Source organism: Scardinius erythrophthalmus (assembly GCF_964197995.2).
Source record: "Scardinius erythrophthalmus genome assembly, chromosome: 24".
In the NCBI taxonomy this organism is placed as follows: domain Eukaryota; kingdom Metazoa; phylum Chordata; class Actinopteri; order Cypriniformes; family Leuciscidae; genus Scardinius; species Scardinius erythrophthalmus.
Window position 1 is genome coordinate 14,984,427 of NC_138244.1, and position 19,477 is coordinate 15,003,903.

The following is a 19,477-nucleotide window of genomic DNA, read 5'->3' on the forward strand; positions in this document are numbered from 1 at the left end:
CATGAGGGTGAGTGATTACTGACAGAATTTTCATTTTTGGGTGAACTAATCCTTTAATGGATGGACGATCTGACAGGATTAATGTCAACGCTACCTCCAGTTGAGAAGCCTGCTCTACACCTGCCCGATAGAGAAACTGAGCATAAAGAGAAACTGAGGGCATATACATCTTTAGATGCCTATAACTATGTGCTGAATGGCCACGTACAAGACATGTGGTACGATCCGCAGTTCTGCCTAGCCAGCGCCAAGGCCAGACAGAAGACGACAATGTAAAGAGTGACATTACGGTGCAATTGTAATTATGTGAATATTTTCTTGACATAAAAATTCCAGATACAGCATATTCATTTTTTAACTATGTATTTGATTACCCTTTCTTACCAGGTTCTTCAAAAAGTCTAGTCCCAATCAATCAAAACAACAATCTGATAATTCACAAATAATCACAATCATTTAGAAAACATTATGTGATAAAATGTCAAATTGGAGCCTGTACTCCGTCGATTCTAGAACCCAACAACACATCAAGATGACATTTAATAATAATAGTAATTTAAGCTCCTTATTATGTAGTCGAATCTGTGCTGGTTTGTTGTGGCCGCCTCCAGTTTTCACTCCGTAACTGTGACGTCGGCGCAAAAGGGGTTATAGTTCTTGTTCACAGTGATTAAAGAAGAGTATTAAATGAAAAGATTGAAAAATTATTGCTCAAGCACCAAATAGGTGGCGTGGCGATATGCACTAAGTATGTAAATAAGCATTTAACAAAAGAAGAAGAAAGAAGTATTATCTCTTTCTTTTACTGTCTATGATCTCTGGTAGTATGGCGCGCTTTTTCTTAGCGTCCGTTTCCATGGTGACTCGTCGATTTTTCGCTCTGAGAATGTCTTGTGTGTTAACTATGAACAACGTGAACGTACCTCAATTAAGCAAGGTTTGGTTTAATCAACTGAGTGTTCAGGGTATGTTACCTCATTACAGTTTCCATTATGATGTCTCACTCTTATCTGCTTGACCATGTGCTTTTTTCACTGTCTTATAAAAATACAAGGCAGCCGCCCATCCCCACAACACCCCCCTGGTATTTTTCCAGAAACTCTCATCACAGAACTCCTCGTGTTTGATGTACTTTTATTTTCGTTCTTATCAGGGGGTGTGATAGGCTGCCGCTACACTATAAATTCAGTCTACATGAGACACACAGGATTTGGTTTCTATTTAGCATTGCCACAAACACTGTGTTTGGATAAAAACTAACATATTTGAGAGGCATTAAAAACTTTTTTGTTTCAAGACAAGGTAACGTTATATTTATTTTCAAACAGAAGTGCTCATTACGATAATGACAACGTTCAGTGTTCTCAAAATTAAAGGTTAATATATAATGTAACTTACAATTTTTATCTCGTCAATTACTTTTGAGATGTATATTTTAAATTATTTTATAGGCCAGTTTATTTTTTAGTAGGCTATGTGCGCTGGAGTAAAAAAAAACAACAATTGATTATTTATACACATAGTTTAATTATAAAAAAAAAATAAAAAAAAGACTAGGCTAAATAAATAAGAAAATAATACAGTGCAATCTGATATAGCAAAGTGGGATTTTAGAAATAAAATGTACATTTTTATATTTACAGTCAGAAAATGAAAGGAGCAGTTCACAGTCTTTTAGAAGAGAAAATTCGTCCATACATTGATCTGATCGACACTCTGCGGTCAGTTGGCATTCAGAAGGACTTGGCATTACCAACTATTGCAGTGATCGGAGATCAGAGTTCTGGGAAAAGCTCTGTGTTGGAAGCACTGTCTGGAGTTGAATTACCAAGAGGAAGCGGTGAGAGCTGGTTTTACTCTTGATATTCATATATATTCAAAATTGAATACAAATAATAAGAGTGATATCTTTTGTCAGTACCAGTTTTTGTTATTAATTAACTGTCATTGCTAACTGAACTGTGTTTGCTATAGGAATTGTCACCAGATGTCCACTAGAGCTGAGGCTAAAGAAGGTAACAGTCGGAGTCAGCTGGAAGGCTGTTCTATCCTACCGTGATAAGAAAAACGAATTTGTGAATTCATCATTAGTTGGAAACTACATTAAAGCAGGTTAGGAAAAAATGCTTGCAATCTGTTTTGTTTTCCAGTAGGAAGCGTTTAAAGCATGTACAAAATACTATAATATACTAATGTATCTATTTTCATGCTACTAGTAGGCCTACTTATTTTTTAGACACTAGTATCTTCCATTAGCTACTTATTCATTAGCTACTAGTGCTTATTCTTTAGGTACAAGTACCCTTTTAAAGATACTACATATTAATTAGATAGGCTACTAGTTCTTATTTATTATAACTAGTATTTATTCCAATAGTCTAGCATTTAATTATACTTAAGAAAAATTTGAATTAGTACTTATATTTTAGTTACTAGTAACTTTTTAGACCAAAGATCTTAATAGGTACTAGTACTTTTTAAATGTGCATTTCTGCTTAGTATGCTATAATACATTGAATATCAATGAGCCAACAAAATATAAGAGAAATTATTTTTTTAACTTCATATACAGTATAATCAGGGGTGCACATAAGTTTTTCCAGAGATTGGAAACTTATCTTTTCCTAGAGATTCGGGTTGGTGCTCACATTGCACATAGTGTGACCCATTAAATAAAACTATAAAAATAATTATTAATAGTAAAATAATGAATAATACAAATACTTAATAATAAAATTACTGCATTTTATTTAGTGTTTTTTTTTATATATTTTTATAAAAGACAAAATAATAAATAAAGTGTGATAATCCTATTTAATATATTTTTTATTATTATTATTCAATAAAAATACACTTATTTTATAATACACTTAAAAAATACAATGCGAATATTTACATTTAGATTTTTTTACTTCTTTATTAGAATTCCCACAATTTTCAAACCTAAAATCAGCAAGCTTTTATTTTGGCGGGAAGTAAGTACTTTAGTGCCGGTTTTAACCATGGATTTAGCACTGCTGTAAAGCGAGTCAGTGAATGTCACAGTTTCGCATTTTTCTCTGAAATCGGCAGATTTATGTATTCAGTTCAAATGGATATCTTATACAGTATTACAGTGTCGATCTAAAACGGTGTTTGTTTATTAACAGCTGTCAACCATGTCTGTACGCAAATGAGCGGTCTGAACTGATTTACCCAGCACATTTTTTATTTATGCCATGCCCCTGCGCACCACCATTAGCCATAGCCACCATTAGCACCACCATAACATAGCATCAGGTGTTTTTTGTCATCCTTTTGGCTGCTCTACACTTTGAATGCATTGATTTGCATTGTTGAATGCATTGATTTAATTATGCAGTATGTCTGTTCTACAGCCCAGGATGAGCTGGCAGGAAAAGGGGTAGGAATATGTGATGACCTCATCACTTTAGAGGTCATGTCACCAGATGTGTGTGACCTCACACTGATCGATCTACCTGGAATTGCCAGAGTCCCAGTCCCAGGACAACCCGATGATATTGAAAACCAGGTTGAAAGTATAATCTGATTTATTATTGTCTTGCGTGCCACATGCAGAACATTAGTTCAGTTCAGTATTTAAACAATTTCTTCATGTCTTGTAGATCAAACGTCTGATTATGAAATTTATTGAGAAGCAAGAGACTATAAACATGGTGGTGGTCCCTTGTAACACTGACATTGCAACTACAGAAGCATTAAAAATGGCACAAGAAGTAGATCCTGAGGGCAGAAGAACTATCGGTAAGATGATCCGCACATCATCTATCAACAAATAGTTTAAAGCACTTCTGTAAGCAAATGTGCATAATTTACCTTTTTTTTTAACAGCCATTTTGACCAAGCCAGATCTCATAGACAAGGGAACAGAGAAGGACATTCTGGCCATTGTCCACAACAAAGTGATTCCTCTCAGCAAAGGTTACATCATTGTGAAGTGTAGAGGACAACAGCAGATCGATGAGAAAATTTCTCTGGAGGAGGCGACAGAAAAAGAGAAAGATTTCTTCCAAAAGCATGACAGTTTCAGGTTAGAATGTGAAAAGAATATTTAACCTTTTAACCAGTATTTAACATTTTGTTCTCTAAAATGTATGTCAATGGGACTTGAATTGCACTGTTTAGAAAAGGCTACTTTTTTCCCTATTCCAACCAGTTTGCTAGCATAGTATGTCTGAACTGAAGTTAGCACATTCAGCAAATGGCATCCTATACTTTTAATAATTTTAGTTTGTTAGCTAATGTTCACCTTGGCCAAAGCAGTTATGAGTTTTTGAAATACCAGGAGGTTATCAAGCTATATAGTATACCAACTTTTCAAAAAGTGTCTTTTATTTTTCTACAGAGACCTCTTGGAAAAAGATAAAGTGACTATTAAATGTCTTGCCGTCAAACTGACTCAGCATCTCGTTGATCACATCAAAGTAAGTTACTAATGGTCAGGGATGCAAACTTCATTTTGAAATAGGAATTCACTGCTTTAAAAGGAGGCAATGGCATTCTCAACAATATTTTTATTTATTTATTTTTGTTTTGTTGCGGCAAACACATTTGACAGTGTTCGTTTGACTACAATGGCTGCTAATTGTGTGACTGACTCCAGCTGCATCCGGGCTAAAACCTGCATAAACCATGTCTTTATCAATAGGAATCCACAGAATCAAGAATTTCATGTGAAAGTGAAAGCTTCTCTCATGTAAATATCGGAATCGGTACAAATTGGATACATGGATCCGCCGCGTTTACCAATAGAAAGCTGCATGTTTTGAAAGTTACTTGTGTGTGAGCTGTGCTTTAGGCTATAGCCTATTCATACATAGCATGAATATGAATGAATAGGTACTTTAGAAACCAGCCTTTATTAATTATTATTGCAGAGATGGGGTTTGGGACTTGGTTCGTGGGACTGTTTCTGGGGATTCACTTTTTATTTTACCTACCTTTTGTCTTCTGTATTCTCCTTACCATTGTCTCCTGTTCGTCCCTCAGATTCGTCCCCCAGAAACAGTCCCATGGACCCAGCCCCAAACCCCATCTCTGCAATAATAATAAAGGCTGGTTTCTAAAGTACTTCTTCCTGCCTCTATGTATTAATGCTCATGGGTAGCCTAAATGGGTTCCATTCAGACCTTAACATTAAGTCTTTTACTGTTATATATCAACAAGACATTTTCACCTGGCTATACCCAAATTTGTTTAGATCTGTTGTGGTATTTATGCAAATTAGCACATACGTAATTTAGTGCAGCAGATTAATGGCATATTTCAAGAGAATCGTTCAAATTGGTATAGAAGCATGAAATTTGGCACAGATACTCTCTAAGGGTCACTCTTTGGGAAAAAGGCGCTGGCCATCCAAAAATTCAACATGGCGGCCATTTTTTCAAGATGACCGCTATTTCTGTCAAATGCTCATTATGTCAATCGTTCAAACAGTGATGTAGGCATAACATTTTGTGAAAATACTCTCTTCAGAATGTTTTTTTTGGAAAACGGTGCTTGTCCCTCAAAAATTCAAGATGGCAACCATTTTTCAAGATGGCCGCCATTTTTCAAGATGGCCGCCATTTTTCTTGAATCCTTAATTATTATTTTTTCAAATGGTGATGCTATCATGAAATTTGGTACAAATATTCTTAAAGGAACATTATCAAGGAAAAAGATGTGTGTCACTCAAAAATTCAAGATGGCGACCATTTTCAAGATGGCCACCATTTCTGTCAGAGCTCAATTTAATGTGTTAAGGAAGGTTTTGTTTAATAGAGTGAACGTCATTACACAACCAGGGCACACTGGTGACTTCACTGCTGTGGAACTCAGCATGGGATTCAGTGTCAGCTGATCTAGTTTTACTTTCACTGTAGTTCTTGACTAGTAGTAATAGTATAGCTAAGTTTAGTGTCCCTAAACCGCACCCGAATTGACAGGTTGTGCCAGCATGGGAGAGCCGAGCCATACACTTGTTCATGTATGCTTACCTGGAAGGTGTACAGATCACACGGGACTTAAATGGCACTGGATGAATGATCGGGCTAGGTGTAGGTGACCCGTACCTAGTTGTATCCCATACCTGAATGTGTACTATGTCTATGATTGAGGTGGTAAAAGGATAACCCCTCGGCCTTAATCAGACAACAAACCTCCAAAATGGCAAATGAAAATCCCATGTCAGCCAAGAGGCCAACTGATTGGATGAAATGTTGTCTTTGTCAGACAGACACAAAGGAACCCCTCCAATCACCACCTACCCATCATGTTTCTCAACATGATGGCTATAAAATGATTGCCACCAACATTCCACTCTTTCACAAGATGAACAAAATGCCAATGACCCTGGACCTGGAACGACTGGATGAAGGTGGTGGTATAGAAGCTACTTTGAGAAGGAACCAAGTATCACTACAATTGTCGACTTCGGTTCAACAACACAAAGTTACTTCGTGCCCAGAAGCAACAATCCGATGCTCAATGTAGTGAGACAGATGAAGGCCAAACAAAGCATCGCAAAACCATGATGCAGAAACGTCTAGATGATCAGGTTTGCTTTTTTTGTGATAACATATCTCCTGAATCTGACCTACGTCAGGTAATGACACTGCAACTGAATGACAGACTACATAAATGTGCACAAACACTGAATGATGCTAAATTATTGTCTTAACTAAGTGGTGCTGATGCCATTGCACAGGAGCTGAAATACCATCATTTGTGTCTCATTCATCTTTACAACAGAGAGAAACTCCACCTCAGAAGGCTTGAGAAAGAGTCACAGAGTGAAACGATTCAACCAGCCATCTTTCTTATGGCTCTTTCTGAACTGGTCACCTATATTGTTGAAACCAGTCTTAATTCTGATGGTCCTTCCGCCTTCCCTCTCGCAGATACAGTGGGGAGAACAAGTATTTGATACACTGCTGATTTTGCAGGTTTTCCCACTTACAAAGCATGTAGAAGTCTGTAATTTTTTTCATAGGTACTCTTCAACTGTGAGTGACGGAATCTAAAACAAAAATCCAGAAAATCACATTGTATGATTTTTAAGTAATTAATTTGCATTTTATTGCAAGACATAAGTATTTGATACATCAGAAAAGCAGAACTTATTTGGTACAGAAACCTTTGTTTGCAATTACAGAGATCATACGTTTCTTGTAGTTCTTGACCAGGTTTGCACACACTGCAGCAGGGGTTCTGGCCCACTCCTCCATACAGACCTTCTCCAGATCCTGCAGGTGTCGGGGCTGTCGCTGGGCAATACGGACTTTCAGCTCCTCCAAAGATCTTCTATTGGGTTCAAGTCTGGAGACTGGCTAGGCCACTCCAGGACCTTGAGATGCTTCTTACGGAGCCACTCCTTAGGGTTGCCCTGGCTGTGTGTTTCGGGTCGTTGTCCTGCTGGAAGACCCAGCCACGACCCCTCTTCAATGCTCTTACTAAGGGAAGGAGGTTGTTGGCCAAGATCTCGCAATACATGGCCCCATCCATCCTCCCCTCAATACGGTGCAGTCGTCCTGTCCCCTTTGCAGAAAAGCATCCCCAAAGAATGATGTTTCCACCTCCATGCTTCACGGTTGGGATGGTGTTCTTGGGGTTGTACTCATCCTTCTTCTTCCTCCAAACACGGCGAGTGGAGTTTAGACCAAAAAGCTCTATTTTTGTCTCATGTCTCACCACATGACCTTCTCCCATTCCTCCTCTGGATCATCCAGATGGTCATTAGCAAACTTCAGACGGGCCTGGACATTCTTCGGCTTGAGCAGGGGGACCTTGCGTGCACTGCAGGATTTTAATCCATGACAGCGTAGTGTGTTACTACTAATGGTTTTCTTTGAGACTGTCGTCCCTGCTCTCTTCAGGTCATTGACCGGGTTCTGCCGTGTAGTTCTGGGCTGATCCCTCACCTTCCTCATGATCATTGATGCACCACGAGGTGAGATTTTGCATGGTGCCCCAGATGGAAGGAGATTGACCGTCATCTTGAACTTCTTCCATTTTCTAATAATTGCGCCAACAGTTGTTGCCTTCTCACCAAGCTGCTTGCCTATTGTCCTGTAGCCCATCCCAGCCTTGAGCAGGTCTACAATTTTATCCCTGATGTCCTTACAAAGCTCTCTGGTCTTGGCCATTGTGGAGAGGTTAGAGTCTGTTTGATTGAGTGTGTGTACAGGTATACAGGTAACGAGTTCAAACAGGTGCCGTTAATACAGGTAATGAGTGGAGAACCGGAGGGCTTCTTAAAGAAAAACTAACAGGTCTGTGAGAGTCGGAATTCTTACTGGTTGGTAGGTGATCAAATACTTATGTCATGCAATAAAATGCAAATTAATTATTTGAAAATCATACAATGTGATTTTCTGGATTTCCGTCTCTCACAGTTGAAGTGTACCTATGATAAAAATTACAGACCTCTACATGCTTTGTAAGTAGGAAAACCTTCAAAATCAGCAGTGTATCCAATACTTGTTCTCCCCACTGTATGTGCAACCTGTACCAGTAGCGTATCCTTTTTTCTAACAGTGGCCCTTCCTCTCTGTGGACTACACCTTGCCGTGGTGGAGAGGCTTGTGTATGAACTCCATTGAACCTGAGAGCTATGCCGGCAGGGATTTTATATCCCTGGCAAGTTTAACTAAGCTGGACAGGTCAAAGAAGAGGCAGACAAAGCAGACATTATAACTATTTGACAGAAATGGTGGCCCTCTTGAAAATGGTGGCCATCCTGAATTTTTGAGTGGCACATACCTTTTTCCAAAAGAGTGTTCCTTGAAGAGTATTTCTGCCTAATTGTATGCTTGCATCGCCATTTTAACAATTTAAATAATTAAGGCGAGACACTACGGGTGAATAGGGTAAAAATTAAAAAACTAGCAGATATCACCATGAAACTTTCCCAGTTGATTACCTACATTAAGATGAGAAAAAAAATTATTAAAAGTTTTCTGTAATTTAATGTTTAAATTAGCAAATTATGCAATATCTAATTAAATATGCGCTAATTTGTATATATTTAAAAAAACGAAATCTGAGTATTGGATAAAGCCAGATTAAAAATTATTTTTTCATTGTGTTCACATATTAGATGGGGAAAAAATACAGAGGCATTTATGGATATCTACTTTTGTTATCCTGTAAATCATAATATACTGTCAATAGCCTTAAAAAATTATTTTCGCCATGTTTTTTGGAATAAAATGTTATATAAATCAGGCTAGGAATAATATATTTACAGATCCCTCTGTAAATGTCTTCATAATATAACTAGGTACAAGACTGGAAAGTTTGGTGTATATCGGTGCTACTGAAGTGGAGATTTCAGACTTGGAGTATGAGAGAAAGGTCATTTTGAGAAAACGGGCTTTAAAGATTTATCATCAGCCAATGAGATTGCGCATTCAGCCCTTTTACTTTCGCGATTGGTTGCTGATAAAAAGGAAATGACCATATTTGGATCCGACAGCATTGTACAGTGAAGAGAGAGCTTTCCAGCGGTGCCTGTGAAGACAGAGAGCAGAAGAGATCGCGGATCGGCGGGAGGATTTACAACGACAACTTTTGTTGAATTTACGCGAAATCTACAGACGCAAACAGACAAAGTCTAGTAAAATAAAGATCTAAATGTGTTTTTTGGACTTTTTTTCACCACAGTCTGAAAGAAGACATGTTATTGAAGACAAATATCCAAAAATCTCAAAATTGACCAGTAAAAAAAAAACAATGTTTTTGCCTGCCATGTCTCACCTTAATATTCGACAGGAACAGTGGCCATCTTTAAAAATGGCGGCCATCTTGAATTTTTGAGGGACAAGCATCTTTTTCTATTAACATGTCCTTTAGAGAGTATATTTGTATCAAATTTTATGCTTGGATCACTGTTTGAATAATTGATATAATAAGCATTGAATAGCAATGGCGGCCATTTTGAAAAATGGCCGCCATATTGAATTTTTGAGTGGCCAACGCCTTTTTCCAAAATAGTGGCCCTTAGAGAGTATCTGTGCCAAATTTCATGCTTCTATACCAAAGTGAACGATTTTTTTACTAATCTGCTGCACTAATTAGACTATGCACTGTTTGTCCATGTTAACAAACAATTTAAAAAAACGTATACTTTTTAGCGCAATTTTCCACCGGACAAAATTGCGATTGTTAACTCATGATTTCTGTTCTGTCTGTGCGCACCAATCTTGCACTTCTATCTACTCCTCAACCAGACCACCTAGAGACTTCGGGTTTTCGGCATTATGTTAAGGAAGGTCTAATCTCGGGAACGCACAAAAAAAATCCAGGAAAAGATTTACTATCTCTTAGTGTTGTGATCCCATGACGTGAGAAAATTGCGCTAAAACACTCAATGAGTTTTTATTACTTGTTTTGTTTGTCTTGATGTAAGTAATCAACTATTACTATTGTTAAATTGTTTACCCTATTTACATGAGAAAAAGAATGAATAGGCGTATGAATAGGCTATATTTGGGTCTTTTTTAAAACTTTCCCCTAAGGGAAGTCTTAGGGGCTTTTTTTTTTCCTTACTCAGGACATATTGAGGATACAAAATCAGTTGAGTTTGCTTCTGTTGCAATTTGTTCAAGGTTGACCCCCATTTTGGCTTAAAATGACTGGACCAGAATGCTTTTTCAGATATTCATACAACTAAATATTCTGGTGGCCATGAAAGTTTTATAAAAATGATCTAACATGCTGGCGGTGGCTGGCAAATTAAAAAAAACGCTGGTGGGGAAAGAGTTAACTATAAGTAGACTTGCTACTATAACATTGCATCTTTATACTTTTATGTCTTAATACATATTTTTTATATTTTCGTGTCTTCAAAATAACAAAATATACATTAAATAGACTATTTTTATCAAACCTCTGCAACATAAACTTCCATATCCTTCAAAGTGCAGACACATTAGTGCAGTTTTGGCTAAATTGTGGAGAAAAAAGGTCCATTGTCAATATTGTAATGTAGGCCTAAAGCACAGCTCACACAGAAGTAACTTTCAAAACATGCAGCTTTTGGTCAACGTGGTGAATCCATGTATCCAGTTGGAACCTATTCCGATATTTACATGAGAAAAGCTTTCACTTTCACATGAAATTCTTGATTCTGTGGATTCCTATTGATATAGACATGGTTTATGCAGGTTTTAGCCCGGATGCAGCTGGAGTCAGCCACACAATTAGCAGCCATTGTAGTCGAACGAACACTGTCAAATGTGTTTGCCGCAACAAAACAAAAATAAATAAATAAAAATATTGTTGAGAATGCTTAAAGGATGACAAAAATTAACAGATGCTGCATTAATTGCGTTAACAGCCCAAATTTGTTTATTTCATAAAAAATCGCAGCATTTTGCATCATATGGTTGCAAATGAGAACCTGTTCTCAACCGATTAACCTGGTTAAAGGAGAACTCCGGTCAATTTTAACATTGAGCTCATTTTTTTGTACATTTGGAGTGCTGTCAATACAGAGAACAACGACAAAAATCGGTGTTGCCTAGAGTGAACATGAGTGAATCTGACTGCAGTAGATGTGAAAGATATGTATAAAAATGATGTTATTTAAGCCAGCGCAAATACATCTACTGCAGTCAGATTCACTCGAGTTCACTCTGAAGGAATCACTCACATTTTCTGTGCACTTGTAATGACACATCAAGGATGTTAAGAGGCTAAAAGCAGGTTTAGTACTTGCCCCATTGAAGTCAACAGGGTGCAAATTTTAAAAACAGAATAACTCGGTGTAGGCAACACCGATTTTTGTCGTTGTTCTCTGTATTGACAGCACTCCAAATGTACAAAAAAATGAGCTCAATGTTAAAATTGACCGGAGTTCTCCTTTAAATAAAGGTAAAATAAATAAAAATAAAATATAATTGCGTAGGCTTCACATCGCGATTGTGATATGATTAATCGTGCAGCACTAGTTGAGGTTATTTTATGATTAAGATAAAACAAACATAAAATCTCACAGCATTAACTATAAAATGGAGTTTGCAAGCCTATGAACAGTGGAGGAAAACTAATACTGGCTTTTGGGTAATAGATAAATAAATATGGAAAAATCGATTTGTGGCGTTTGAGAATCGATTTTGAATCGACCACATTTTAAAAAACGATTAATCAAAAAAAAATTTTTTTTTTGTCCAGCCCTAATATTTAGTATGTTGTTTCATACACCTAATTAGCAGTATGAACAAGGGCCAAATGGTAAAAATGGAAATTAGGCAGCTCATTGCTGTTGAGACTAATTCTCTGTTCATATTTTTCTATTACTATATATGTTCAACATAGTGTGTTCCAAATGCATTGTGTGAATTATTTTTTACTTTTTTTTTACTCATTTTTGTCAGAAATCTCTGCCACACCTCAATGAGCAGATAAAAAAGCAGCTGTGGGAGCTGAGGAATGAGCTCAAAGAGTGTGAGGCTGGACCACCACAGGATCCTAAGGGGGCCAAACTATTCCTCACTGAAGTAACAATTTAATCTTAATTTAATTTCCTTGCTTCTCAAAATTATTATTTGGGGTCCAAGCAATTGATGTGTACCAAATTTTGTGAGACACAGCCATTTAATGCTAAATTACATTTCTCCCAATAATTGTGTAACCGTAATGGCTATAATAAATTATTGCAATATTGACTATACTAAATCCTCTAGTGTTGCCAAAATAAATAATTTATGTCAGTTTATATTGTATTTCTCTTTGATTAATGTTATTATGTAATGTAACTTTTTAGGTAACAAATGTTATTTTTGTTCTCACAGACTTTAACAAGATTCAATGATCAAATCAAGTCCTTATCATCAGGAGAGCTGATCATTGAGAACAATTTGTTTGTCCAACTTCGGGCTGAATATGAGAAGTGGAATGATCATCTTAACGACACAAAGACAACTTGTTAGTATTTTTTTTTTAATTTAAGAAATATAAATATATTTTAATTGACTGATGTTTGTGCTCTTCAAATGAAAAAGTCAAATCATTTCAAATTAAATCTGCCTTGTTCCCAAACTAGTTAACAAATCGACTGAAGAGATGATAGCAACTATTCAGAATTACAGAGGGAGGGAACTGATCGGCTTCTGCAACTACAAAATGTTTGAGGTGGTTCTGCAAAAGCATGTGGCCACACTTAAAGAACCAGCCATGGACTTACTCAACACCGTCAAAGGTACCATCACTCATCTCCATACTAAAGATCTTTCTGCTCACTGGGGGCATTTTTCATTATAAAACCAAAAGATGAGATTACAACTGAATAACACAGGGGAATGTTTTTGTAGTTTTATCTGAATTGTGAGTCATTGTGGCTATTAGTCATTTTGATTTTTGTATTTTTCCTGAAGGCATCATCATCAAGCAGTTTACTAATGTAGTAAATCAATGTTTCCAGAAATACCCTGTTCTTCTAGATATCACTACGGTAAATATTGCTCCTTATTAATGGTAAACAAAACTAAACAATCATCCATTTTTAATCAAGCTTCCTCTGTACTTCACTTGATTATATAGGACAAAATTCACAACATTCAGTCAATCCAGCAAGAGAAGGCAGAGCAGAGGATCTCAGAGCAGTTTGAAATGGAAAACATGGTCTACACTCAAGATTCCATCCACTTTAAGGCCTTAAAAGAGATTCCTAAAGAGAATCCTGAAGATAAGTTTTCAGATACCAAAGTGACGTTTTCAGAAGAGCAGTTACCTATCTTTCACCAAAAAAGCAAGTACAGTGAAATACTGCGGGCATATTATGAGGTAAATCTTCTTAGTTTTCAGTTACAAATATGAAGCTTTGTTCAGAGACTGAATGGACTGCAGTGCTTAGTACCTGGTTTTCTTTCAGATTGTGGTGCAGCGAATGGCTGACCAACTGCCCATGATGATCTCCCTTTTCATGCGGAAGCAGACTGCTGAGCTCCTGTCTATTGACATGTTGAGTTTACTGGATGGGGCAAATGTGAGCGAGCTCCTGTCTGAGGACTCTGAAGTTGGTAGAAAGCGCAAAGACCTACAGGCCCGACTGGATCGTTTGAGTATCGGTCAGGAAAAAATTAGCAATTTTATCTGTACAATCTACTAACTAGAGGAAATGACCTGAAAGGGCATCTAATGTACTTTTAGGCCTGTCACGATAACAAATTTTGCTGGACGATAAATTGTCCAAGAAATTATCGCGATAAACGATAATATTGTCGTTCTGAGACCATTTTCATTTAATATAATTATAATGGCATAATAATGCAGGTACACCTTTTCAACGATCTATAAACTTTTATTTCTAAAGAATATTAAACATTGAAAACGGAAAACATTTTAAATAAATATCCAAAAAAAATAACAAAACAACCAAAAACAATGAAAGCAATGGACTCTTATTGTCTGTTAACAAAATAAATGTCTGTTAATAAATAAAATGGATGTAAACAAAATTGCACTTCAAAAAATATTAAACATTAGGCTTTAGACATTAGGCATAAATAGTGATACATTCCATAACAGGCAAAACTGACAGTTAGGACCTTTGTAAACAAATTAAAAAAAGCCTCAACAAGCCATTTCGCACAATTTTGCACTGTTACTCCTGTTACTTTGTCCTCGTGTTACTTTGTCAAGTGATTGTGTACTGTCGGGAAGACGGAGAGGCACTTTATTGCGTGTATGATACGCACTGAAAATACTTGGTTAGGATTAGGGGTGAGGAGTGCGTGCGTATTACACGCCATAAAGAGCGTATCATATGCACGCAAAAACTATTTTTGGCGTATAAATGGCACGAGAAATAACATTCGTGGTATAGATACGCATTTTCATGTGATCGGGCTCGCTGTCGCAACTCACAACTAGCGTCTTCTCTCTCTCCCGGCAGTCGCCGCAAACAGTCCCGCCGGCGCTTTCCCACACAAAGACCATGTGACTGACAAGCGCCGCCTCCCCACACAAAGACCATGCAACTGACAACAAGAGGGTTCACTCCTCCTATACGCTAAAGAACCGAGCGAGAGTGGTCATCCAGTCTCTTTGGTAGAGAGAGAGAGACGAGGAAAACAAACAAGCATGCAAATGGAATTATCGCGGCCGGAAAAATTATCGAGCTAATTTTTTTTTATCGTGCGATTAATTGACTTATCGACTATCGCGACAGGCCTAGTCATATGGCGAGATGAACGGCGTAAAACGCGGCGCTTTCCATGCACACTAAAACGCCGTCAAATACGGCGTTTGTAATTACAGCGGCGTATTTTACGGCGTCCAATACGGTTTAAAACGCCGTATTTGACGGCGTTTGGCTTTAAACGCGATTAATCTATGGCGTATTTCTGAGTCTCTTGGCTTGCCATACACGGCCGATTCGTCAGCGCAGCGCGGACGTGTTTCCTAGCGACACCCAATGGGCAGCGCGGCGCGAACTACCCACCAGCGCTGCGCTGACCAATTTAAACAGATACAAGTTCATTTGGCGCCACTCAATTACATTTTACCCATAAACCTCTGCTATTATTAATGTAAATGAGTACAGCAGATTTTGATTTACATGAACCTAAAGAAAAAGCCTTGAAAAATGAATAATTGCAAAACTGCTGTGTCAAACTTAAAATTAACATTACCTTGGCCTTTTACCTAAAATTGGTAGTGAAAATGGGGCGTTCACAGGAGGGTTGAAAATATAGTCCACCAGAAAACATAAGTCTTGTATAGCCTCTTGAAGTTCATTGATTGTGGTGTTGATGAGGTCAAGGTCATTCTAAAACACACACACATATATATATATATATATATATATATATATATATATATATTTATAGTGTGTGTGTGTGTGTGTGTGTGTGTGTGTTCTAGTTGATTGGGAGGGACACTTTTTCCAATACATACAACCGGCACATCCGGGAACTTAACTGTCAATTTTGTAACCGCCCCTTTTTAGGGGAAAACAAGCCAGACTTCCCATAGACTTCAATACAAAATAGCGGCACAAAACAACGTCCGTACACAGCCGGCAGACGTGTATAACTTCAGAAATCACTTAGATGAAATATGTCGAGTAATTATATGTCCACCCTGCCTTCCATAGAGCGTGAACGATACATTTATAAACTTAATTTGGGCAACTTGAAAACATATCCCGTTTCATTCTACCAGCGTCAAATTGGCCTATCAACCCCACCCAGTGGTTTACCCAGACATTTACTCGTACCTCATCGAGTCACCAGGTAGCCAGTGAATGATTTTACTACGGTTTTAAGAAGTAAACATCTTTAAATGTATTATTGTGTGTTTATATTTAGAGTAGCTACTGAGTGCACTTTTCTGTCCAGCTATAGGCTACAACTAGCCTGATTTAACTTAGCTTTCGATAGCATCATCCGTAATTCATGATATTTCCATAACAGCAAGATATTGATGATGATGGCAGGCAGATGGGCATAAATACATGGAAATGTATTTAAAATAAAATAAAAAATACTGTGTGGAAAAAAATAATTAAATACAAATACATAATAGGGGTAGCCTACTGTGTGAAAAAAAAAATTTTTAAATACAGATTACATGTTTGTAAGGGTTAGTACACGTCCTCAATCCGTTACTGTGTATGGCGCTCGCCGGATTGTTTTCCCCTAAAAGTGGGCGTAAACCTTTTCAGAGACGTTCTATGACGCTACGCCGGTTGTATGTATTAATCTCAATGGCAAAAAGTGTTCAAATCACACTGAATTCACTATAAATCAATATCACAAAATATCAATAACATAAAATCGATCTTTAGTTTTAACATTTTATTCAAAATTAACAAATGATTGTTTTGATTATGGAATTCAGACATAAAAAGCTTAAAGTCTACAAATGATGGCTGAATGCAAAACTTACTACAATAATAAAATAGCCTACATTACCTGAACATGTAGCATAAACTGTCCGATATAATTACCATTGGCGTGCTCCTCAAGAAGACTACGATATTGAAAGTCATTGAAGTTTCTGCTTTATACAGCTCTTTCCGTAGCCTCTATAGGCCTACATATGTGCAGTTCTTCAAAGTATCGACGCACAACACTAACACTATTAAAGATAATAAACATAAGAAATTTATGCATTTCATATTGTCTTTCTTCTTCTTTGTCTTCTGTTGGGAAGAACTCCTAAACTTTAGCAGAGAACCAATTTTTTGTAAGGAAGGAGGGGTTTCTTTATTGTACATTTATTTGCATGTATGGTTTGCGCAGCGCTGGTGAGGATTGTTCGCGCCGCGCTGCCCATTGGGTTTCGCTAGGAAACACGAATCGGCCGCGCGGCTCGGACCATTGAACCGCGCAGATGACATGTCAGCGCGGCGCGAGCTCTGTAAACCCCCGCTGTCTCGTCCCACTTTTGGTTTGTTTGGCTTCCCATAACGCGCGTGCACAGAGAGAGAAGATCATTGTAAAATGATAGCCTAATTGACGGGCTAAGTTTAAATTTTGTTCTTGCTTGTTTGTTTTTTCTGTCAAAAATAATTTTGTATTATCCATCCGTGCTTTTAAAATTCGTTAAATGGCGGACGTTTTACTGTTAATACAGCTCTCATTATGTCATTATATTTTTAGAATAAGTGATTGGTTATGCTATTATTGGACTCCTGTCTATTCTTGTCAACTGTTTTTAGGGGCCAAGCACCGAAGGTGCGGAGGCACCTATTGTATCTGTTCCGTTTCTTATTATTATTATTATTATTAGGGGCCAAGCACCGAAGGTGCGGAGGCACCTATTGTTTCTGTTCGCGTTCTTATTATTATTATTCTTCTTCTTCTTCTTCCGCCATGGGAGTCTATGGCAGCCCATAGAACCGATTGCGGGAAAGTTGTTTTGGTTTGACATTCTGATAGAGGACAGTCCCAACATTAAGTACACCAATTTTGGTGTGTCTAAGTCATTCCCTCTAGCGCCACCACCTGTCCAAAGTTTCACTTTTACTTTGCTAATAACTTTTGAACCGTAAGGCCAATCAGCGAAATCCTTTTTTCCTCTGATTCCTGAGCTCATGACGATTCGATTGCACCCTATGACGTCATTTTCCGTCATAAAAACATGGCCGCCATTTTGAATTTTCCTAAAAAGCTACTTTTTCGAACTCGTCCTAGACGGTTTATCCGATTTGCACGAAAATTGAATCGGATCATCTTCAGGCAGTGCTGACCAAAAGTTATGGAATTCAAATTGATTCGTCAAACCGTTTTCAATAAACGCACGAACAAATTTTACGTAGCGCCTGCAAAAACAGTCGTAAGGCTGTATCTCTGCAACGGTTTATCGTATTCAGACCAAACTTGGTACATGTCATCACAAGCATGACCTGAGGCTACATGCTGCGTTTCGGCGCAGCGCCACCTACTGGTCCGGAGATATGAAAAATGGCTATTTTTGCTTATAACTTCTGAACAGTTTGTCCAAAAATCATAAAATTGGTCTCGTTAGATTCAGGGCGACATGCCGAGTCGACTGATATCCAATTTTACCATATCGGCCATTTTGACTGTCGGCCATTTTGAATTATGTGCTAAAATGCTGTATTTTATGAACGCATGAACGGATTGTTACGAAACTTGGCATGGGTCATCAGCACGATGTCCTGAAGGAGTGTGAGAAGTTTCGAAACAGCGCCACCTAGTGGGGAATTTTTTTTTTCAAATGCTTATAACTTTGGGTGCGGTCGACTTATTTTCACGAGACTCATCTAATTAGACTCCTGAAACCTTGCCGAGTCCTACGATACCAAACATGCTAGGTTTCGCCTTACGGTTTGTGTAGCGTTGTGATTTAGCGCTTAAAAAACATTAGGCTATATCTTCGAAACCGCTTGTCCGATCGAGACGAAACCACCGTCAGAAGTTTGGAAACATAGGTCGATAGCTATACGCCAATGCCCAAATGCGAAAATATTGATGTTTAGGGGTAGTAAAATTCAAACAAAGTCATGTGTCAGTCATTTTTTACGTGTTTTTTCATATAAATGTTTATAACTCTAAAGCAAATTGAGATATTTTCACCAAAACTGACACACATATGTATGGGCTCACTCTGAGGACACGTAAAAAAAATTGTGGGACTGAGCCTCTTGGTGGCGCTATAATAGAACAAAACATGAAATTCCCATTGACTTCAATACAGTTTTGTGAGATAAAATGCTATTTTCATTCAAAACCTACTTTTTCGAACTCCTCCCACACCGTTTGTCCGATTTTCACCAAAATCGAATCGTATCATCCCCAGACTGTGCCGACTAAAAGTTATGGATTTCGTGTCAATTGACGAAACCGTTTTCGTATAGCGCAGCAGCAAATTTGAGGCATGATGCTAATAGCACTATTCAGGCTTTATCTCTGCAATGCCTTGACATATTGACACCAAACTTTGTATGTGTCATTGTCTCCTCACTCTGACCACATCACATCAGTTTTGTAACTGTGCCACC

At 37.7% G+C, this 19,477-nt stretch overlaps 1 protein-coding gene across 2 annotated transcripts in view; it reads left to right on the plus strand.

Moving 5' to 3' along the window:
- Window positions 1-15,667, plus strand: part of LOC308685230 (interferon-induced GTP-binding protein Mx2-like) — a 43,995-nt gene extending 28,328 nt beyond the window's left edge. For both annotated transcript variants that reach the window (XM_081356897.1, XM_081356896.1), the window contains 12 exons: window positions 1,644-1,840; window positions 1,975-2,112; window positions 3,378-3,532; window positions 3,627-3,765; window positions 3,853-4,051; window positions 4,367-4,445; window positions 12,381-12,503; window positions 12,798-12,930; window positions 13,049-13,204; window positions 13,380-13,456; window positions 13,546-13,788; window positions 13,877-15,667. In XM_081356897.1, the coding sequence (XP_081213023.1) occupies window positions 1,644-1,840; window positions 1,975-2,112; window positions 3,378-3,532; window positions 3,627-3,765; window positions 3,853-4,051; window positions 4,367-4,445; window positions 12,381-12,503; window positions 12,798-12,930; window positions 13,049-13,204; window positions 13,380-13,456; window positions 13,546-13,788; window positions 13,877-14,113 (1,876 nt within the window). In that variant the 3' untranslated portion in view covers window positions 14,114-15,667. The remainder of the gene's footprint in view (window positions 1-1,643; window positions 1,841-1,974; window positions 2,113-3,377; window positions 3,533-3,626; window positions 3,766-3,852; window positions 4,052-4,366; window positions 4,446-12,380; window positions 12,504-12,797; window positions 12,931-13,048; window positions 13,205-13,379; window positions 13,457-13,545; window positions 13,789-13,876) is intronic.
- The last annotated feature ends 3,810 nt before the right edge of the window (window positions 15,668-19,477 follow it).